The sequence below is a fragment of the Ambystoma mexicanum genome, chromosome 7q (genome assembly GCF_040938575.1).
Source record: "Ambystoma mexicanum isolate Mex_15411 chromosome 7q, UKY_AmexF1_1, whole genome shotgun sequence".
Taxonomy (NCBI): Eukaryota; Metazoa; Chordata; class Amphibia; order Caudata; family Ambystomatidae; genus Ambystoma; species Ambystoma mexicanum.
The window spans coordinates 491,288,992-491,312,374 of NC_090941.1; the positions used below are offsets into that span (position 1 = coordinate 491,288,992).

At 49.0% G+C, this 23,383-nt stretch overlaps 1 protein-coding gene across 3 annotated transcripts in view; it reads right to left on the reverse strand.

The window, feature by feature from the left end:
- PHF11 (PHD finger protein 11) overlaps window positions 1–23,383 on the reverse strand; it is a 1,101,640-nt gene that overhangs the window by 115,412 nt on the left and 962,845 nt on the right. For 2 of the 3 annotated variants that reach the window (XM_069639871.1, XM_069639872.1), the window contains one exon: window positions 9,613–9,741. The exons of the other annotated variant lie outside the window; for it this stretch is intronic. In XM_069639871.1, the coding sequence (XP_069495972.1) occupies window positions 9,613–9,741 (129 nt within the window). The remainder of the gene's footprint in view (window positions 1–9,612; window positions 9,742–23,383) is intronic. 3 annotated transcript variants of the gene reach the window in all.

Sequence of the window (23,383 nt, forward strand, 5' to 3'; positions counted from 1 at the left end):
TCATGGGGATATACAGACACGCGCACTCAGTGGGAACCCTATGGGGTGGCGGTACTCGGAGACCTCATCCATGAACAAGAGCTCATGACGTTTACTGACCTCAGCGAGTCCACGGGCCTGCCCACGGGCCAGTTCTTGCTCCACAGAGCAGTAATGAAGGCCCTGAAGGAGAGATGGCTAGAGGCCGCCAACCAACTCATGGAGAATGAAGCCATCGAATCATTGCTGGACACTGCCGAAGGAGGTCATGAAACCTCCAGAATGTATGAAGCCCTACTGCAGAACACGACAAAGGACGCACTGAAATGCAAAAGTAGATGGGAGAGTGAAATGGGCCTCGAATTTGAGGACAAAGCATGGGAGAAAATAACCCATTACCATAAAAAAATCTCCAGAAATGCTCGCCTCCAACTTATTCAGCTGTACATCACCAATAGAGCCTACCTTACGCCTGACGCTATATCAAAGTTCAAAGGAGCCACGATCCAGACATGTCCCAAATGTCACGAGCCAAGGGCGGGTATGACCCACATGTTTTGGAGCTGCCCGATAGTCCAGAGGTTCTGGGCCCGAGTGAAAGAAAAAGTGGCGACAGCTGAGATTGAGGTGGAGATTCATGAGCCAGCAGCCTGCATATTGGGGAGTTACAAGCGAAACAGCAAGAATAAGCCCCTAAATAGACTCACTGACCTGATATACATAACAGTGAAAATGCGCATAGCCATGGGTTGGAAGAGCGCAGGGGGGCCGAGCGAAGCCCTTTGGTGGGACGACCTCAAGAGATGGATAGCCGCTGAGACTGCGGCTTGGGAAATGGCGATTCAGGTACAAAGGCTGGACTCCAGCGCAGATCTACTCCGATGGGTAGCGCTAACGGTGCCACTACTCCACCCAGTGATGCAAGACGGCGCCTCGAACAGCACTGACAGTCCCGACCCGGCTCGTGCCTAAGGAAATCTGAGGACTTCACTGTGGTCTCGGAGGGAGGGGTGGGAAGGTTGGGTACGTTAAGACATGTTGTTCTTGATTCATACATATTACATTGTCTAACCACTGTTTCATATGTGTTGAAAAACCAATAAAGAAATTAAAAAAAAAAAAAAAAAACTTTCGCAATTCCCTGTTGTCAGTTAAACAAGATGTATGGGGATGCTAGAGGCAAATAACGCCGAACACATGATTATATTGGAAAGCCCTCTGGAGACGAGCATAGAAAGAACAGAAGGTGCAGTTTCGTATCTTGTTACTAGAGTTTCCTACCTTTAGCAAACAAACACATTTCCTTTACTGTACTGCTGAAACGTCTGGAATTGTTCTTCAACCCCAAGGAATGTTTATCCTTGCCCTTGCCCAGTACCCTTCCCTGGCTTCTGTGTTAGCATCCAGTACTAGTTGACAAGGCTCTGTAAAAGTGAGGGATTGTATCTATTAAACACTCACTGGGATATTTTCATACCCACAATTCTTTGCAAGAAAAACTTATATTTTAAGCCTCATCAAATCATGGGCAATTTAAGAAAATGCTATCAATCTGCACTGACACAATTATTTTGCAGTACACAGAAGATTGTTTGCAGCATACTTCATCCTAATGGTATCAGGTAATATTATCCCCATATATATGGTCGCCATAAATAATATCGCCGGGAAAAGGTCGTGGCGATATTACATGGGTGACCATATATATGGGGACAGGGCCAAGTTCCATGCAATAATGTCGCCACAAAAAACGGCAATTTTTCGGCGATATTTTTGCATGGCGAGATTTTTGTGGCGACATTATTACATGGAACCATCCTAATATTGTTAGGTAGAATTCTACAAGTGCTTAGTGTCACTGTTTTTGTATAGAAGAGAGTTACTGTATAATTTGTTAAGGTCTGTGCCCACTGGATCTCCGTAAATGTTGCTTTCACACTCACAGGCTAATGTAAGTAATGCTAAAGTAGGAGACGCTGAGCATGACATTTGCCTACTCAAAATCCTTAAGATTAATATTCACAATGTGTTATCTTGCAAGGGTATGCTTCAAAGTGCTTGTGTGACATGTGTACAAAGAATAGGAAGCATGGGATGAGATTACACATCCAATTAGTCTGCTTACTTACAGCCTGTATCCGATATTTCAGCTGACAGTAGGGTCACATAGTGTGGGTGACGCTTTTGCTAAAGCACCATGCGTCGCAGAAATTCTGGTGCTTGAACATTATTCATATTACAACAAAAATAAAATAAGTGGATGTAAGTCCAGGTCTGTTAACCTTTCGCAGAGTCAAGGCAGGCAGAGTCAAGGTTGTCCTGTGATGTCTAGGGGCCTTATTACAAGGTTGCCAGTCCGGTAACAATGGTGCCAGTAAGCTTGCCGGTACCGTTGTTACCGGACCAGCAAACTACGAGTTCTGCTTGCAGGTGCCTTTCAGCCCGCCAGGTCTGACCTGGCGGTTGGACCGGCACCCGCGAGCACAGCTCGATGGATGCACCAGCACCATTCATGAAGGGTGCCGGTGCATCCGGCCTGCCCGTTCCCATCTAGCCCAAAGTGACTCAAATGGGAATGGGGAGTAATAATTACCGGCACACAGCAATAGGGATTTACCGGGTCCGCAGGGGCTGGAATGCCCCGGTAAGTCCCCATTTCCGGGTGCCGGTAAATTCATGACTCCGGCGGCAGCCGTGCCGGGAATTAGCATTCGTTTGCGCCCCGCCTCAAACTCCCTTGCTAGCTGCCTAACTCACCTCTCCTGCATTCCACCCTATTTATTTGTAAATATTTCACACAAAAATGAAAGGGTCGATCCAATTGTATCTTGCTCCTTGAATTAATATTCTTGTTTTTGGGGGGCGCTCTTGAGCAGCTGGCGCTGGAGACATGATTTGTTAAACTTGATTCTTGAAATAATTCCTATGCCCCCTGTCATCGTGGGCATAGGAAAGGACAAAACCCTCTCCGCCTAGCAGCGGGAACCAAGGGGTGTTGCACAGCTATGCCGAAGGACTTTGCTGTGGCCTTGGATGACTGCAAGTAGTCATCCCTCTACGCCCCAAAGAGGTTGTGCCGCTCAAAAGGCATGTCCAGGAATTTCCCCTGGACAACTGGGGCAAACCCAGATATTCTCATCCACAAGTGCCTTCTGACGACTGTACGTATGGGCAGCACACAGTCAGCCGTATCAAGGCCAGACTGCAGAATCTGACATGACACCTGTGTGCCATGCTTGGCAAGGGCATTACAGCTCTCATCTCCCTTCAGGAGATGTTCAGCTGCCTCTGAAACCACTATCCATAGGTCAAATGAAAATGAGTTCAGAGTGCAGAATGAGTTCCCCCCCACACAGAGCAAGGCTATCACAAATGAACGCCTTATGTCCCGAGGCATCCAAACTCTTGCTCTCCCTGTCAGGGGGAAAAGAGGGGAAGGACATGATTTTCAAAATGACTTTTGCAGCCTGAACATCCAAGCCTCTCAGGAGGTACATGGGATGAAGGAAACACTGGTTCCAAAGGTGCTTGTCGATGTTTTCTGTCTAAATATCTAGAGACACCTGGGCCTCATCCAGAATATCAGTTAGCTAAAACTGAGCTTTGGGTCCGGTGAGAGCCGATAACCCCAGTGTCTCCAAGACATTCCCCATCATGTTTTGGAAGTGTAAGGCTTTCCCAATGATGGTACCGGAAGCATGTCCAACTCTGGCGTGGTATCAAAGCCACTGGCCCCCTGTAAGTTACAGGCTAGCTCCAACGGACCCTCTACTTCAGCATAGAATTCTTCTAGGAAATCCCACACATCTGGAGTCAAGTGGTTCCAACCCAAACAGTGTGGGATCCCCTTCCTTGTCAAAGACTTCTATTATTGTTGACTTGAACTTGCCCAATGGGAGCGGGGCATAATCCTGAAGAGCTCTAGCACCACCAAACAACATTGCTGATGAAGGAAGCTGCCTCCAGATGCTCCATGCCCTAAGGCAGAGCTGCTTTGCGTAGGGTTGGATACAAGTCCTTCTGAGCTGTGTCCAAGACCGTAGCCATACGGTTTCAGTCTCTGGAGGAAATCCCTGCCAGCTTGTCCATGCGTGGTGGGTCCCGTCAACACCACTGCTGCTTATAGGGTGGCTTTGGGCACCTCGGCAAAGAGGTCTAGCATCTTAAGTCAGAAGTTCTCCCATTCCTCCAGAGTGAAGGTTTGTGCTACCATTACATATCATTATGTATCTCTTGCTTTATATACATTGTATGCATTTCTTGTTGGTGATATTGTTTTCTAAAAGTATAGACTTGCCCTGATGAAGGAGTTTTATACTCCGAAATGCATTGGCATTTTAAGTCTACTTGCATAAGGCAACATGTCAGCTGCGTCCTCACTAAGATTTGATTAGTGATCATTCTTTTGATTTTTTTGATAAAAGAAAATATATTATATAAACAAGGTCTCGGAACTCATTTTTCTATGAACAATTCTCAAATTAAGAAGAACCCAACCAAAACTATTTGGAATTGTTTTTTCGAATATAATTACCCAGACTGGGTATAAACGGAGAGCGGTTGTGTGACTAGGTTTCCCATCTAGTCTATTGCCTCACTTGTGCGGAAATGGTACCCATTGATCCAAATCTTCCAAGGAGTCCCTGGAAAGGTGGCTCGTCTTCTTCTAAGAAAAAGAAGAATGGTGTTTGGAAGAACCGCTACGGTATCAAAACCTCTTGTGAAGATGTTCTGTCTCTGGGCCGGGGACCCCTCTTTTCTGCCCCCTGCCACACCCAGCAACTTCAAAGGAGTCTTTTTGTCTTTGTATCATCTTGCTCCAATAAGGCATTAGGGAGCATGGACTGGCATGATCCGCAAACCTGCAGATCATGTTCCGCCCCCAGGCAGTATAGGTAAATCTTGTGTAAGTCTGAGACGGGTGGCTAACCGCAATTCATGCATAATTAAAAGCCACAGACCTTAAGTTAAAGAAAGATTGGCATTCCTGAAGCATATAGTATGGCACCTCTATATATACTGGCTGCAATGTCATGTTCGGCCCGGAGCAACTAGGGACGTCGATATGTGGAGACACACTGTGCCCCCCGGTGATGAAAAAATGTCAAAATGACAGCTGCACTAGAGTTATATCATAGATGAGGAAATTGTGGGAAGAAGGAATCCATTAGAAAATAAAGTCTTAAATCTTCAAACCCTTAAGCACATTTTAAAGACTCCCTTTGCCAACACAGTGCACATATTTTCATTGCCCTCAACTTTACAGACTTTTTTAGTCACCTATTTGTTTTTTTATTTACTGAGAATTTGTTAGGCGCTTATACAACTAAATAGTGTATAGTCCTAATAGCAAAAACAGTAAAATACAGTCATGGTCCTACGAGGCCTTGTGGCATTCGGGTGTGCAAGTGCAGTGAGGAGAAATGCAGGTGATGGGGAGGGAAGGAGCAGAGGAATGGCAAGTGCTGGTGGAGGGCACGTGAGGGAAGTGCTAAAGGGTACCAAAGGAGAGAACCTGCAAGGGCAGTGCATTGGGGCGAGGGCAGGGTGCTTGTATAGACTGGGAAGAAAGGCCTGAAATCCTGTGAGATGCATGAGGATCAGGCCGCCAGTCACAGTGGCAGTGGAGTGGTTAGCAGGGAAGGGAAAGAGGGAAGGAGGTAGAGAACAGCAGAGTTTTGAGCAGTTTACAGATCTTGAGGTGGTCCGGCTCAATTCTGAGAGTGGCAGAGAGGCTGTTCGAAAGGGAGGCACCAGCCGAGGAGAGAGACCTACCCCCCACCCTCTGCTTGGAGAAGCATTTGACAGTCAAAGAAATGGAGTCAGAGGAGTGTAGGGCTCTACAAGGGGATTATTTAGGGAGAGAAAGTTGGAGATAGCGTGGTCCCAGGCCCCAGAAGGCCTTGTGGATGATGCAGAGGGTCTTGAATTTGATCCTTGCAGTCACCGGGAGCCAGTGGAGAGATTTTAGGGCTGGGGAGTTACAGTCCCTGGGCTAGAGGCTAAGGATAACTATTGTGGATTAGCTTGAGGGAGCGTAGGGAGGAAAAACGGAGATTGAGAAAGAGGATGTTGCAGCAGTACAACCTGGAGAGGAGAAGATCTCTGGAGACATTGAGCCTCTGGGGGAAGGTGAGGAAAGGAAGAATGCCTCTGAGGAGGTGGAGCTGGAAGTGAGACTTCTTAGTAAGATCCATGTGAGGGATGAAGGAGAAAGCGCAGTCGAAGATACATTGTTCGCTCTCTAGGTGTATGTAAGTTAATAACCATTAAATTGCATGTCAATTTATCTATTGTGTATCAGTATTGTCAAAATGTCATGAAAACATTTCCAAAAGATATCACAATATGGCACACCCTAGACATTAACAAAAGAGCAAAAGTGATTGTTTAGAAGAAAAACAAAAACACAGAAACACTTATATTAATTTCAACCATATTGGTATTAGTTTAAGCAAGTGTGTACATCATTATGATTCGTACCTAATCGTAAGCAGACATTGTTGCCAGGAAATCATGAAATCACTGTTCTATATCAAGGGATTTATCACCTCTCCTGTATTATACCCTCAGACAACTGAATGCAACTTGTAAATATTGTGAGAAACCTGAACTCTTACATCTACTCCCCAGTGATCTTCTATTCAGGTGGCCAGGGAAGGGCTATTGCTTTTGGATCCCAACCGTGGATTCCAAGCGAGGAAGTATCACCCGAGTGGAGGGTCCTTGGGGATTGGAGAGAGGGTACCTGAAGATGAGACATGATATTCCCCCTAACCCCCTTCCTGATATTGATCTACCCTCCACTCCTTTAGCATTTATGGGCAATTGCAAATATCATCCCATCCACCCCTATAGTTTTCCCTTAAGTAATGAGAAGAAGAAGAGGCAACTAGGAGTAGTGCAGATTTCCTATTATAAACACCACTCTGGTACTGAGACGAAGAAGAGTAGCCTGAAGGCATGTGACAATGAAAATCAGACATGTCACACTAACAGACTCAAGGAGGGTCAGGCAATTAAGGATACCTCATTTCACCTGCAGCCTGTTAGTAATAGAGGAGAGTATAAAAGGTGGAATCTAGAAGCCCATGGGAGGTGCAGTCGCAGAAGGAAAAGAGAACTGAAGAATTGCCGCGCTGAGGAGCGAGAAGCAGAGACGCCGACAAAGATCCAGAGAGTCTTGCCGAGGTGACTAGGAGCCACTGTGAGGGAAGGCTTACAGCAGGTGCTGCTAGGGAGCAGAGGCGGAACCAAGCGACAAGTTGGTTTTCCTGCTCGGGAGAAGCCGCTGAACAGAGCTACAGAGACCCTGTAAGGGACCTTGGAATTGGTAATGGTCCACTAAATCGTGAAAACTACATTTATTGAATACCAAACTGCCTGAAAGGTGCTGCTTAAGCAGACACAAGTGGAAACTGACAGTTATTGAAAGCCAAACAGAATGAAAGGTGCTATCCTGATGAATGCAACATTACATTTCCTGAACCTTGAGCAGCAGGAAAGTCGTGGTTTGAGTGAAACCAAGTAAATGTTACATTTGTGAAATACTGAATGAAAAGAAAGCTGTTACTTGATTAGAAGTGCTAAAGATTGTATAAACATTCTGGGACAATCAAGTATATCAAGTAACCCACTATCAGAAAAGCACTTTAAGAATAATGTGAAAGTGAAGAGTCTTGAACATTGGAACTGAACAACAGCTTTGGGAAAACTTCTGGTTGCATGAACTGTGATGGGTGGACCGTGTGGTTTGACAACTGTGCCCAGGCCAGGAAGTTCTCTAACATGGACATTACCAACAAGAGTCATATCACAAGGCATGTGGTTGCGTGACCTGTAATGGGTGGACTGTGTGGTCTGATAACTGTGCCTAGACCAGAAACCCCCACATTTTGGAAAAGCAGCAAAGAAGTTTATTCCTGGGTGAAGCTAACCAAAGAATGCGTCAAATGAATCAGGTATTCTTTTATGAACTTTTTAACAGAGGAAGCAAATTAACTGTTCAGTGTAAATCTTGGTGAAGAGAACCCTGAGAACCAAAGAACTGGAGAGTGTTTATCGATTGGAAGGGAGTCCCAAGATCACAGTGTTGCATGAACTTGATTACATTTGAACTTGAGGAAGGGAAACCGAAGACCACCTTTTGATGCAAACTGTGATGCCAGTGAACCTACAAAAGACAACATCATAACGTGATCAAACCTCCTTGATACGAAGGTACATTGGAACTATATTGAACTTGAACACTTATATTTCGTTGAGAACACTTCCCCACTAGATTTTGTTGCAGTTGCGAGGACAGGCATAGGTTTTGACACAGACGGACATTTGGTTTGGACGTATAGTCAGAGACCTTTCTTAGATTTCTTTAGGCATGGAAAATCCCACTATATCCTAGGGTTAGTTAGGCGTTACACCATGCTGATCATTAATATATCTTTGTTTATATATATATATGTGTTGTCTGTGTCACCTCTCTCGATAACATGCCTGTTTTACAATATGCAAATACTAACCCCAGGCTCTCATTGTTAAAAATGTTTTAATGTTTCAATGTTTTAATGTCCTCCAATGCCTGCCCCTGGTTTAGGTACTTATTCTTACCATTCAGTACTGGGAATTCCTCTCTCAATGCAACAATGCTCCTATGGAAGGGCACCTTACCTTTGGTCTGACTCTGCTCTGTTATTGCCTACTTTGAATTTGATTTCTGTTCGAAATTACACCCTGTCCTCAAATAAACACACATTTTACATGCATAAAGTAAGGGCATTTTTACATTAAACTTACAACTGGAGTAAAATAAACATGCTGACAAGATTTTTGGCATTTTATTTTCTGCACATACTTACATTCAGTGAAGGAGAAATATTTCCTATGCAGAGTTTGTAAACCTGGAGTTTTTTTATGGGTTTATATATACAACTGATGCATGCATCTAACTTTCATATTGATGAATGGAAGAGAAATCCAAGGCACTGAGTGCTGCAGAAAAAAGACCCACAGGCTCTGCAATAGTGTACAAGGGGATGGTGCAATTTATTAATTTAATTAGAAACATAATTAATGTATTAAATTTGTTTTGCACACTACTAGTTTCTAATCAGATTTAAAGCCACAGTGAACTAGCAAATATTGGATATTAATATACTGTATTGTATGATGTATATGTACATGTACTGGTAAACAAATGAAGGGATATCAGTGGGGGGGGGAGCACAGACTTAGCGACTCACAGGGAAGCTTTGTGGGAACAAGTAATTTTTCAACATTTTAAATTCATCAGGAAGAAATGTCAATTTTCTTCTATTCAGAACATAATGAAGGTTTGACTAGGATCGGACTAGGGAAGTGGCCATATGTGCCAGGAGGGGTTTCCATAGTTACCTAGGTCATAGCTGAGAGAACAAGCGGAAGCAGCAGTGAAATTTCTATCACACCAGCAATCCTATCTTCCTCACACATCAGCTGGGGCACATTTAGTAATTAATTTCACCATTATGACCAAGTTCTGTGCATTACTGTGAATATCGAATGTCCCTGGTCGAGGCAATCCGAATGTGTAATTATGTACAAAACAAAGCTGTTGCATATAGTCAGGTGTAGAAAGGCAAAGAAAATGCACATTACCTTCTTCTGATGCAGTGTCACTCTGAATGTGCATTAAATTCGTTTCTATGGATGTTTTCATTTTTTCAAATAAGGCTTCAGTGCAGTTTGCTACACCACTTAATTTCCAGAAATCTTTTGCGTTTATCACTGCAATGAAAATGTAAAACCACCATGTCAGTTAACACTTTGAAACAGGTTTCTTGTGTGTGTTTGAAGTAGAATCCACTTGTTGGTAGGCTGTGAGTGACCCCTGACTGACAAGGATGTGTCCAGTGAGGCAAAGGGATTTTAGCATTGTATTGTTTGATCACTGATCTACACAAGGGATGTGTGATGAAGTCCCTTTGGCTGTGGGAAACTCTGTGGGGCAGGAAGAATCTGCCCGCTCTGTGATATGACCCCTGGAGGCAGAGGATGGGCTATCTCCAGGAGCTCCAAAGCCCTCCCACCACAGGCAAAAGAGACTAAGAAGAAATGTGCATCCTTCAGATATCCAGCAGGCTTTCCATCAGCTTTAAGTTGGAAATCTTAAAACACCCCCAAACACACCCCCACACTACCACCCCCCCCCCCCTGAAGACAGTAAGAAGCACACAAACACACTGCATAGTGTGAACTGAGTTTGTGGTTCCTTGCCCTGACTGCAACCCCCATTTCCAAGCTCATCAGAGGGACAAAGCCCTCATTTTGTCAAAGGGACAAAGCCCTGCATGAATAGCAAACTGGCCCTCTGAGAAAAAGATATGGCAAAAAGAAGAATCAGAAAATCACGCATGGAGCTCTAACACAAATCCCACCTTTCAGTTAACTACATGGGATCAGAGGTAGAAGTGACAATTCACGACAGATGAGGCTGGTGGAATGTTGTAAATTCTTTTCATTGGCATTATTTGAGTCCGGTTACATACAGTATGATTCAGTATGCTGATGCGGTTGAGCACAGAAGAAGACATTATATCAATGATACATAGCGTTAGTGTGGCTTTTGAAATTACAAGTAGCCGTTAGGCACATAGCCTTATTAGCGGCACCCCTCCCCCTGGTATTCCCCCTACCCCTTCAACAAACAACATCAACTCCCTTGCCCCCCACCACCTCCCCCTAACTATGAGTGGCTCCCTTGAAGTTCTGTACTGTTCGGCCCACATGTGGATGGGCGTCCTGTTTCGTGGACATAGTCCGTTCTGTCTCGTATTGGGGTGCAGGTCGTGCTTCTGAATTCTGTGCGCTAGACTCTCCGCACTTTGTTCTGTCTATGTGTATGGGTCTGTCAGTTCTTCGAACTTTATCATTCTTAATGCTCGTAGGGGATTTTGGGGTTGTTGTCGCACGACAGCCGCGCATTCCATCTTGCAGATTTTTGCGAGGAGTCTGGTTTGTTCTGCGGCAGAGGGGGATCTTTGGCTTTCCAGTGGATTATGAGGCGTTTCCTTGCCGTGAATAGTAGTAGGCCTATAAGTTTACAGGTGAGCCCATCCTCGTGCCAGGCATCTGCATCCCCCCTGTGATGAGCCAGAGGAAGCTGGGGCACCTCTGAGTCAATTGAATGGGGAGATACAATCAATTCTTTGTGTGGTTGCCAGGAAGAGTAAGCTGCAGGACTCCAGGACTGATGTCATAAAAGGTCTTGGAGGGAGGGCTTCTCTTAGTAATAGACAAGCAAATGCTCCAATGAGAGAAAGGGTGAGAGGGGAGACAAGGTGCTTTGCTTGAATACTGGACTTGGCTTTTGATGTTGTGTTTTGATTTGATAGGGAGTGGAGAAGACGGAGGAAGAACGGGGCCCTTCAGAAGAGGAGCCACTGTATGAATGGGCCTATTAACTGATCCTTTTTAAAGTTAAGTCGAGGTACGCTCCAGTTGAGCGTCTCGTGAAGAGTATTGTAAAAGTTAAGAAGTATTGAGAAGTGAGGCCATGGAAGTCAGAGCAGAGAATCCTGGCTGCTGTCAACCGTCAGGTACCTGATGAAAGTAAAGCTGAACAGCTGATGATACGAACGAAGAGCGGGGAGAAATAACGAAGTCGGGCAGAGGCAGCTCTGGGCTCCGCTCGATACAGAGACTGGTAACGCATATGGAGTTGACAGGACTGTCGTGAGAAAATGTAACACGGCAGCTGTTTAGAATCAGCTCAGTTTCAACTCCGGTCCTCATGAAAGAACCTGCAGAGGTGAAGCCGAACGAAATGCTACGTCCGCTGGAAGGAGCAGCTTGAGAGCACTGTGCTGATAAGCCCCCCACCTTTGCAGGGGGCGGAGCTTGTGTAGCAGCCGTAGAGCCGAGTCCCGAGAGGCTCACTGGAGCCGCGTCAAGCTCCATCTACCAGGGCAGCAAGTCTGAGAGGTCGCAGAAAGTCCGGAGAGGAGCGCTGCCAAGCAGAGAGCCAGCCAAGGAGCCGGTGAACTCCCAAATAGGTGAGAGAGGTCCGTGTAGAATGTTAGAGGAGATGGGCTCACAGAGCCAAAGCGGCCATTAGAAAAATAGAAAGGGTGTCTAACTGGGAATAAAAAAAGAACACTGAGACTGAAACATTTATAAACTGCCCTAAAGGAAAGAGAGAGACCTAACTGAACTGTCATGTAATTTAAGGGATAAAGACCTCGAAAGAAACGTTGAACTGTTAAACCTTGTTCAAGCAACAGGACTGATTACTTGAAAAGGAATCATCTGTTCTGGCCGAAACACTGAAATAGAGACTCTCCCGATGAACTATGAGCCTGATGGTTAAAATGCCAAGTAAAGGGAAACCCGCTAGCTGAACTTAAGGTCAGGAAGTTGCCAGTACGGTCAAATACTGATGTTATAATACAAAAAAGGAATTAATTAATAAACAAAGTTCATGTAAATCAATACAGTGTCTAGCCTATCTCTATCTGCTCTATCACACCCCCCCAAGAGCATTACCCCGGGTGTGAATGTGACCGTGGCCCCTCTGATTTTGCTTATCTGCTTGTGCACATCGCTCCAGTATTGGGAGATCTTGGGGCATTGCCAGAGAATATGTCCCATTGTGCCTGGGGCAACGCATTTTCTACAGCATTGGTTTGTTTGGGAGTTCCCCATCCGGTGCAAAGTAGAGGGGGTGAAGTACAGCCGCTGCACAATTTTGTACTGGATCTCTCTATTTCTGAGGTTGATGGAACTTAATGGTATGGCGGAAAAGTAATCTGGGATGTCCGATATTTCTATTTGAACCCCCAGGTCTTCCGACCAGTTGCGTGCAAGTGTGTAGTTCCGTCCCTGGTTGTTCAGGATTTCCATTTGATAGAATGTGCGGAGGCGTGGGAAGGAATCGAGGTGTAGTTCCATCTCAGTCTCGCAGGGAGCAGGGGTCCGGGGGCTGTGTGGTATGGCGCCGTATCGGGGTACAGATTGTGTGGTATGAGAGCCAGTCACCCAGCCCCAGGCCCAGCCACACGCAAGCGTCTTGGTACGGCTGCAGTGCTACTCCCTCCTGTATGTCCATTATCCTAACGTTGGCCCACTCGTGGTCCTGCTTAGGGTGCGTTCTGCCTGTGTGCCAGTAGGATAGTACCGGCCGGATGCTGGACCATGGTGGTGCATGCTTAGTTTGGATCCCTTGTGCTGCCCCGAGTGTGGGCCCGAGTATGGGGTGTTTCCCTATGATGGGCAGGAGCCTTTTTGGGGGTATGGCCATTGTCTCGATTTGGTTCAAGGGTTTCATCAGCTCACCCTCCATTGCCCTCCAGCTGTAGTCGTCTGATGTGTCCAGCCAGCGTTTCACCCAGCACACTTGCGCCACTTGGTAGTATGCCTTAAGGGATGGGGCTGCAAGTCCTCCGTTCGTCTTTGTGGCTTGTAGGGTTGGAAGGTGGATTCTTGCCTTCTTCCCTCTCCAAATGAACTTGGTGATTCCTTTGTTTAACTCCTTTAGGGAGGTGGTTGTCAGGCTGATGGGGATCATCATTGCGATGTACGTGACCTTGGGAAAATGGATAATTTTTAGAGCGTTTATCCGCCTGGTCAAAGAGAGGTTTAGGATGTCCACCTTTTTAGGTCCTGGCATATGCCCGCTATTTTCTGGGGATAGTTTAAGTCCCTGAGGTCGCCCAGTGAGGCACTGATGTGAATACTGAGGTATTTGATATGCTACCCTTCTCTTTACAAACGCAGCATATCAAATACCTCGGTATTCACATCAGCACCTCGCTGGGCGACCTCAGGGACTTAAACTATCCCCAGAAAATAGCGGGCATATGCCAGGACCTAAAAAGGTGGACATCGTTTGAGTGTCTATTCCGTATAGAGCCAGTTTGGTCTTTGTGGATGATGTTCGGGAGGCTGTTTTCAATGCGTTTCACCAGGCATTTTGTGAGTATCTTGGCATCTGCGTTTATAAGAGATGGGCCTATACGAGCCGCATAATAATATTTGTGGCGAGCATCGATTGGGGCAGGTGGCCTATGGATATAGCCTTGTTAAATACTTCCTCCAGCCGGGGTGCCAAGTCTTCTACCAGCTCCTTATAGAAGTCAATGGGGATCCGCGGAGTGTGCAGTTATAGCGTTAGATATTTCAGCAGCTGTGATTCGTGCCCCCAGGGCTGCTAGATGGTCTGCAGGGATTTTAGGGATCTGTATAGAGTCCAAGAAACCTTCTATTTCTTGGGCTGGGGGATGTCAGGGGCCTTGCAATTGTTTCCCCTCCTTATCTTGAATGGAAACTATCGTTTGCGCTGCTTGCCTTTGACCTAAGGGGCTTGTCGCTTTCCGAGTAGTATTACTGCGATCAACTGGTGTATGATTTTTGGGCCCTGTCGGCTGATAGCTGGTCGATTCTGCTGCAGAGTTTATTCAGTGCAGGTTTCAAGAGTTAATTCCTAGTTTTTTTGTGGGTTTTCTCTTCTTTGCCTAATTCCTCCGTTAGGCGGGGTGCTTCTTCCCCCCACGCTTTACGTTTGTGCACCCATAGTGAAATGCATTGGCCCCTCATATAAGCTTTGAATGCATCCCAGCACTTATGGGCAGAGTAGTCTTGAGCTAGATTGGCTTCCCAGAACCGCTCAGTGTCCTTTGCTAGTTGTTCAACTAGGTCAAGGTATTGGAGCGTGTGCAAGTTAAGTCTCCAAGGGGGAAGCTGGTACTGTGTGTCAGGGAGGGTGATTCTTAGGCAGACAGGAGCGTGATCGGATAGGGTGGTCGGGAGGATCGTACAATCTTCCACTAGGTAGCGTGTGTTTGCGGGGATCATCCAGTAATCCAGCCAGTAGGTGTCGTGTGGTTGTGAGTAGAATGTATAGTCCTGTTTTTGCACGTGTTTGTGCCTCCCTATGTCGATCAGACGAAAGTCGTGTATTATTGTCTGTAGGGCGGTCCGTTTCTTCAGCGGGTTAGTGCTTCCTGTGGTGCTGCCTTGGCGGTCCAAGTGAGGGTCAAGGGTTAGGTTGAGGTCGCCCCTTATAAACGTGAGATTCCCATGTACTGTGCGCAGGTCACAAACATCTTTGTGAAGAAATGCGGCGTGTCCGATGTGGGCGCATATACGTTTAGGAGAGTGATGGCATGCTGGTGTATGAGGCCTTAAGCAAGTATGAATCTGCCCTCCTTGTCAGTGACTGTGTCAGTGACTGTGTGCTTGACCTGGGGAGGGACCCGTTTGTTGACTAGTATGGCTACCCCTCTCTTCGCATGGCATGGGCAGTGAATCACAGTACCCACCCAGCCCCTCTGGGGTTTTGCTGATTCAAGGATCCCCAGGTGTGTTTCTTGGAGGAAAATGATGTCCCCTTGGAGGTCCCTCAAGGTGTTGAGCATTTTTCTGCGCTTGATGGGGTGACCCAAGCCCTGGATGTTTAGTGTCAGTAGGTTAATGGAGAGTGCCATGGTTTGTGTGAAAGCGTATTACCCGACTTACTGTTAGTCATTTGGCCTTGTCTTAGCAAGTGACAATGTATGATAACTGTGCTGTAATGGCGCCGCTGTTTTACCCTGGGAGCAAACAACTCAAAGTGACTCCAACATGAGTCTATGCTAACTTTTAACCAAACCGTGAATTTCAAACGTTGTTTAGGCCTAAACCGCGGCCTAGCCCCAACAGTTGGCCCTTGTGCCAAGGCAGGAGGTTATATGGTGGCGCTGCTTTCTGCGTCCCCCCTCTACTCGTGCCACACCCGGCACTGGGTGTTTCTTGCCGCCATATTAGCCTCATGAGGCAGCGGCCTATCTCCACTTGCCGGAGACGGCTACTGACGTGTGACAATCATGGTTGCTTGATTATATTTTAGGATCTGCGATGAGTGCGTCTTTCAACAGGATCCAGATTTCCATTGCTAGTCTAGTCCCAGACAGGACCCGAGGGCATTGTTTGTGAATTTGGGGATTTTGTGTTGCTTATCGATGTCTGGTTGTACATTCAGCGCTTCGGCCCCCAGCCTTTCGGCCGTCTGTTGATCTTGTGCCATTTCCCGCTTGACTGAGACCTTTCCAAGCTGGGAGACCGGCGGATTCCAGGCGCCTGTGACCTGATGGTTGTTGTTCAAAGTCTGTTGTGACTATCTCATGCTCCTGGAGGAGGCGCCATGCTGCTTCTGGGTCCTCAAAGCTGTGCCACTGTTTGCCAATTTGGACACACCATGTCGCTGGAAATTTTAAGTAGTGGCGGAGTTCTGAGTCTTTCATAGCCTCAAAGATCGGGTTGAATTCTTTGCGGCGCCTGGAGACTTCCAGCGAGTAGTCTTTGAAGATACGAATGTCGGCTGAGCCAATTTTGATGGGGCCTGCCGCCCTGTAAACTTTGAGAATCTGCATTTTATGCTGAAAATTGAGCAGGCGCATGGTCACGATCCGAGGTTGTTGCTCCCGCAGCGGTTTGGGTAATAGTGCCCTGTGTATCCTCTCGATTGTGAGATCTTGAGGGTTCTCTATCATGATGGTGTCGCATAGGAAGCTGTGTATGTATGTCTTGAGGTTCGCCCCTTTGGCGTTTTCAGGTATACCAACCACTCGAAGGTTGTTACAGCGGGAGCGATTTTCTTGGTCATCTATTTTCTCGCCAATTCTCTGGACCTACCTTATGACCCCATCTAGGTCAGTTTCTGTAGTTGTATAGTTGTCCTCCAGTGCGCTGATCTGTTGTTCATTATCCGTGATGCGTTCTGCCTGCGCAGTTAGGTTGGTTTGGTCTTCCTGTAGATCCTGCTTAATGTCCAGTACTGTGTTTGTTTCATGAGTCCTTTGCTCAATAATTAGCATCTCTGCGAGGATGGTCTGTAACTGCGTCTGGGTGTCCATCTCCGCCTTATTCTGATTGGATCGCCTTGGCTGGCTGGGTGTAGCGGATGCTGGGAGGTCTACTGGTGTTGGTGCGCTGGTTCCTTTTTGCATGCTCATTCAACTCAATGTGCCATGTCCTCCTCCTGGAGCCCGCTGGGTCAATGAGTCCTGTCGCTGTGGGTCTGTGTTCCATGTAGGAACTCTGCCCTCTTAGGTTTCCTGGCGTGCTTGAGAGCGAGTGCGCTTGCCGGAACGGGGAGAGTATCCTGGCTCCCCCCCTATATATTGATGCCTGCCTCTGTTTGAGGGTACCCTCCTCGGGGTGTCCCTGGCGTTGCACTCTGTCTTTAGACCTGCAGCCGCAATTCCAGGGGGAAGAAGCACAACTGCCAGTTTGCAGGGTGGTTGAGCTGTTGCCCGTGGGATTGGCAGGCATCCAGTGGGCACTGTGGCTGAGAGATTTTTGGTGGCTGGCCCGCCGTTAGTTAGGGGCTGAGCGTGGAGCGCTGGCTTTCCTATGTAAGCGGTTTGCGCTTTGTCAACTGGTGCCCCTCTTGCTCTGTGGGGTAGCGGTGGGGGCAAAATGCAGCTATTTGGGGCCGGGGATTGTGGAATGGTCCCGGCCCATGAGTAGAAGTCGGGCTCCCTCCCAAGTGCTGTGCACTGGCTGGTCGTCTTTCCCTCTTGCCTAGTGGGAGCCCCAACAGGGGGCTTTGGAAGTGTTCTTTGTTGGGTGCCCCTCTGCTAGTTACAGTGAAGTTCGCAGTACTTTGGGCCCCTTGCAGGGGTTCACAGGTTGTGGCCTTCCACACCAATGGAGTTAACGCAGTCCGTTCCAGCTGTCTCATGCTCCGATGGAGTTCCCTCGGTCCTCCCCAGATGTCTCACGCTGCTAGCTCTCCCTTCCTTTAGGTACGTCGCTTTGCACTGGGATAGTGGGGGCGGAGCCCTTGTGGTGCATGCTTTGACCGGCTAGAAAGTTTGTGGGGGAGCCGGGTCGCTCTAGGATCGCCCGTGGTATAGGCTAATGCAGAGCCTTTCTTCAGTTATGGGGGGTGAGGCGGCCTCCGCTCGCCGGGTCTCTCCCCTCCCAGCCCCTCTTACTTGGGATGTATTCCGATGGCGTGGCTGCTTATGGCTCCGTATCTGGGTTTCTGTGGTAGGCAGACAGGGCCGCTCTTCTGCACGTTGGTGGGCTGCTGGATGCTAGGGGGGCTGTCACATGCTGTCTGCCGCGGTCGCTCTGGCTGACTGTGTGCCCCTCTTCCCGCGGCCCAGGGGTCAGCGTCCCAGCGTCTCTCCACCACTGGCCACGGGGTAGCTGCGGTGCACGTCCATTCAAGCCCACTGTTAGGGTGTCCGTAGGTGAGGAGGAGAAGCAGGCATTGTGGTAGCGGGCTATGAGGGTTGTCAGGCCAGATCCGCTGGATAGGGGAGCTGAAGTTCTGCTCCGCAGCTGATCAGGACTGTTTGGTGCTCCGTTGGGAAGGATCGCTGCCCACAGCCTGGGTGTCCGTTGGAGGAGAGCGTGGTTTTTGGCGGGCTTATGCAGGCTCTGTTAGAGTGAGGCAGCCGCTGTTCCGTTTTATGGGAAGACCTGCACCGATTTTCTTGCGGCAAAGTTCTACTGGGTCCTGTTGATGTAGTGTTAGTTTTCCTTCATTCATACCGCTGTTTGATTGTTTGGATGATCATTTTATTGCGGTTCCATCCCCGTTCAAAAGGGAGCTACACTAAAGGGGGCGCTGTTGTGCGCCGAACAAGGTGGCCACCTGAAACGTGAGCTCTGTGGCAGGCAGATCCCTCGATCCTGATCTTGTGCCTCTACGATCTACAACTTGTACCAGGCTGCTGAGATTCGCGAGCTGCTGGAGCAGGGATCATCTGGTCCAAATCCCAAAGAAAAACGGCGTCAGGAACCCTGTGATTGGGAACTGCCGCGACCATCCCCCAAAGTCTGCGCATCTGCGTGCCGAAATCCGGCACTCGAGGAGATTCAGACAGTCTAGGCCCCCGGAACTGGGACACCTGACCACCCTTGTGGAGGCCCGTTGAGCGGTGGAACACCCCTGCGGCGACGATCGGGAGCGAGCCACGCGGTTGCTTAGGCAGTACAACGCGGCGCAGAGCACCGCAGATATTAGAACTGTAACCGCTGTGACCCTCGTGTGCTGAGCCGGCACCCGCGCTGGGCAGCTCCTACTTCGGCCCTCATCGACTCCTACATCGGCCTTCATCCTGCTGTCCCCCTCGCTGCCCCCCCCCCCCATCAACGAGACTTCAGCGCCCAGGGTAGAGCTGCGGCACACCAACAGACGCCGGGTGCCGCGCTCCCCTGGTGGCGTGGACTGGGTTGCCAGACCCTTGGCGGCCATAAGGTACGCGGGGGATGGGGATCCTCTAACACCCCCACTGAGGGCTGCTAACCCCTGTCTCGAAGCGGAGATCAACTGCCCGCACCCAATGGAGGACGCCCTGAGACTTGCTTGCTCCCGCCGAGTGACTTGCTGTGGCCCGGATCCTGCCCCGGCTCAGCTCATCCACCACGCAGGGTGCCCTCTGCAACCCCCTACGGAGTGATCGCATCGACATCCTCCCGTACCCTCTCAGCGTGGCGCAGACCTTGTCTGCACCTGGAGGGGCCCGGGTACCTGGTGGCCTTGCCGCGGCCTGCTGGTTACCCTGGCTGGTGCCCCTTACACTGGCTGGGATCCCCTATAGTCCACATCATCCAGCCCCGCTGCCCCGTGCCGGTTACTCTACGACACTCGAGGCTCTGCCCTGGCCCCGCTCCTCCTCCTTTCAGGACACCTGACTTCGGGTTCCCCAGCGCTGCTTGGATTGTATCCTGCCAACCTTTGCCATCGAGGCTGGGGGGGCCCCCGGGCTCTGGAGTTATCATCGTGGCCCCCTATATCTCTTTCACCCTAAACCTTTGTGTGACTGATACCACGGGGTGGAGGAGCTGGTGTCCTTGCCCATTTGACAAATTCAACGAGTGACCTGCACATGAACCCCTGGGTCCCATTGGGGCTGAGTGAAGGGTGCAACATATACTCTCTTGGTGAACCACAGTGGTGACTCCTATCTGCGCGCAGGGGGATTTGGGTCTCGCCCCTGGCCCCCCTGTAGCGGGCCGGTCTTCAGAGGTAGCCGCGATCTCTCTAATTCTTGGACAGGGATACGTCTCCTAGACCTCCTGACCTCCTAGTGGGGCATCTGGATCCTTCCCCCGCGGGGAGCAACGGACACGTGGGGTGACCCACCATCTCAACCAACTACACTGCCTGAGAGTCCTCTTTTGGCTTCAAGAGGCGTTTTCGATTTCCTACCGCTGGCCCGAGTGGTCGCCCGCTGAGTGGTCGGGCTGCCCGGTTCCCTGCTTGGATCCCCTGGGAGCTGTGCCTCGTTGGTCCTGTCCGTTGCAGCGTGGGGTGCGATCGGCTCTCCCTCATCTCTCCTGAGTCGCATCGCTGTCACAATGACTAAAGGGGCTGGGAAAAAACAGAGCTCCATGAACATGTTCACGAAGACTCCGGTCAGTTCTGCTGAGGAGGTCCCCGAGCAGACCCCTGGCAGTACTTCATCCCTTGCTACCTCAGAAGCACAGAACATGATGGACTTTATCCGTGAGGGTTTTACCACGCTCCACTCAAAGTTAGACGACATGAATGGCACTATTTCCTCTATCAAGGCTCACATTGAGAGGACTGACAGTCGAGTATTGGAGGTTGAAACCAGGGTGAGCTCCGCTGAAGACGGTCTGGGGGCGCTACGTTCGGAGGTCACGGCTCTGTCCAACCGCGTCCTAGAGGTGGAGAAGAAAAGTGAGGAATCTCGCTCGAGGCGTAACAACCTCCGTATCATCGGGGTTCCCGAGAGTGGCATCGGAGAGCCGATGGAAGACTTTGTGGAACATACATTACTGGTGCTTCTAGATTCACCAAAGCTCTCTCAGCAGTTTGCTATAGAGCGGGCACACCGGGCCCCGACTCCTAAACCCAAGCCGGGTGCGACTCCACGACCCATTATAGCTCGTGTCCTGAACTTTTGAGACCGTGATGCCCTCCTCAGAGCTGCAAGACTTAAAGGTGAACTTCTGCTGCACGGAGCAAGGATACACCTATACCCTGACTTCTCGGTGGCTGTTCAGCAGGAGCGCAAGACTTTCTTGGCTGTAAAGAGAAGGATTAGAGATCACAGAGTCAAATACTCCATGTTATACCCCGCTAAGCTGCGAGTCGAGCACAACAATCAGGTGTCATTCTTCACGATTCCGGATGAGGCCTCCAGGTTTATCGACGAACATTTCCCAGGCTGACCTTCGTCTCCAGCTATTCCTCTACAGCTACTCAGCTTACCCGTTGGGGAGGTGCCGACACCGGCTTTCTCCCGACGACAAGAATATACCATACCTGTACTCCTCAACAAATGTTAGTTGGATTACTCTGCATGACTGTGCCAAGTTAAACTGTGCCAAAAATCTTTGTCAAGTTACGTTCGAAGCTTCATTGTAGGCACCATGTTCTCGCTGGATCTGCCACATGTCCGGAGCGGCGTCATCAGTCCGGCCCACAAGCCCCCAGGAGTTGATGCCACTGGTTTGGATTTGGTTAAGGGGTTTTGGGGTTGTCATTCCTCTAGTTGGTGGAGGGATGTGGGTGGGGGCGGGTTGTGATGGGTGTTTTGTTATAAAAAATGTTGGCGCTGGCAGCAAGGGCGGACCGCAGGGTAATGCAGTGTTAATGGGGCTACAGGGCTGCTACATCGGCCCACTTGACATCATCATCCTGGCGATATGAACGCTATCGCGCCTTTTACGGAGAACAATCTGATTTTCATGAGTTGGAATGTGCGGGGGTTGGGCAATTTTAAAAAAATGAGACAGATACAGCTGCAAGCGGAATGGCATGGTTCCAAGATCCTTTTCTTACAGGAGACGCATGCGCGTTCTGAACATTGTATGAGATTTGCCAGGACGTGGGGCCCCCAGAGATACTTTACCAACTTCTCTACTCAAAGTCGTGGGGTATGACTATTATTCATAAGATTCTTAAATTTACACTTATTTCTTCACAAATAGACCCCCAGGGTAGATATGTTCTACTCCATGCTAAACTCCAGAATAGGGAGGTGATTTTACTGAACCTCTATGGCCCCAACATAGATGACCCGGAGTTTTTCACACACGTCGCATCCCTTCTGGGTGGTTTCCCTTTGGTTCCTATCCTCTGGGGTGGGGACTTCAACATCATTTTTGAAATAGACCTTGACAGATCTGGGTCCAGGCCCCGCCAACTCTCCAGGGCAGCCTATGCTACACTGTCGTCCCTTCCCCGCCTTGCGGTTGTGGACACATGCAGACTACTCTACCCTGATTCCCGTGTCTATTCCTTTTACTCTTCAGTCCACGATTCCTATTCCCGAATTGATAGGTGGGTAATCTCTGATGTACTGATTAAAAATGTTTTACAATTAAAGATCCTCCCTGGGACCCTATCTGACCACTTGCCAGTGACCATCACCATGGGCTGGGGGCTGGACTGTGACCTTACCAGATGCTGGAGGATGAAACCTCGTTTTCTCCTCGACCCTCTGTTCAGATCGGAGCTCGAGGTAGCCATTGAGGAGTTTTTTTAAATAAATAAGGGCTCAGTGTCTTTGCAGGCTACACTTTGGGAGGCCTTCAAGGCATATATTAGGGGCATAGCACTGTCCAAGGAGAGTGGCATACTTAGAACAATTCGAAGGGATATCACTGTTAGTGAAATCAAGCTATCGACCCTGGAGGCCCAGAGGCCCAGTGTTCGCTGTCTCCAACCCCTGCGACTCTTGCAGCTATAGGAGTGGAGCTGGACGTTTTTCGTTCTTTGGCAGAACGAGAACAGAAATTCCTAGATAGTCCCGGTCTGGGAAGGAGATACGGAGAGGGCGAGCGCCCCGGCCGCTTCCTTGCTAGACTTATCCGTCATGAGCTGGGTGCTCCACATATACCTGGGATTGTTAGACCGGATAGCTCCTTAGCTATCACATCACGGGCCATCAATTCGGAGTTCTTAGCTTTTTACGAAGCCCTATACTCCAATTCGGACGAGGCCACGGAGGCAGAGGTGGACTCCTATCTGGCTGCTCTCCCCCAAACGGTCCTCTCTCCTGAGACCGCGGGTTCCCTCGATTCTCCACTCACCCCGGAGGAGTTTTCGGAGGCCACAGATTCTCTCTCCTCGGGGAAAGCTCCCGGCTCCGATGGCATCCCGGTTGAATTCTATAAATGCTATAAGACTCTCCTACTCCCTCATTTAATAGCTCTCTGGGATGAATCGGTGGAGGCAGTCATACTCCCCCCATCACTCCATGAAGCCACAATTACTGTATTGCTCAAACCTGGTAAACCTGCCACCCAGTGCGGCTCATATCGCCCACTTTCCCTGATAAACTGTGATACCAAAATATTTGCGAAAATGTTAGCGACCAGACTTGCCCCCTGTATGCCATCTATTATATACCCGGACCAGTCGGGATTCATTCCAGGTCGTTCCACCGCTCTGAACCTGAGA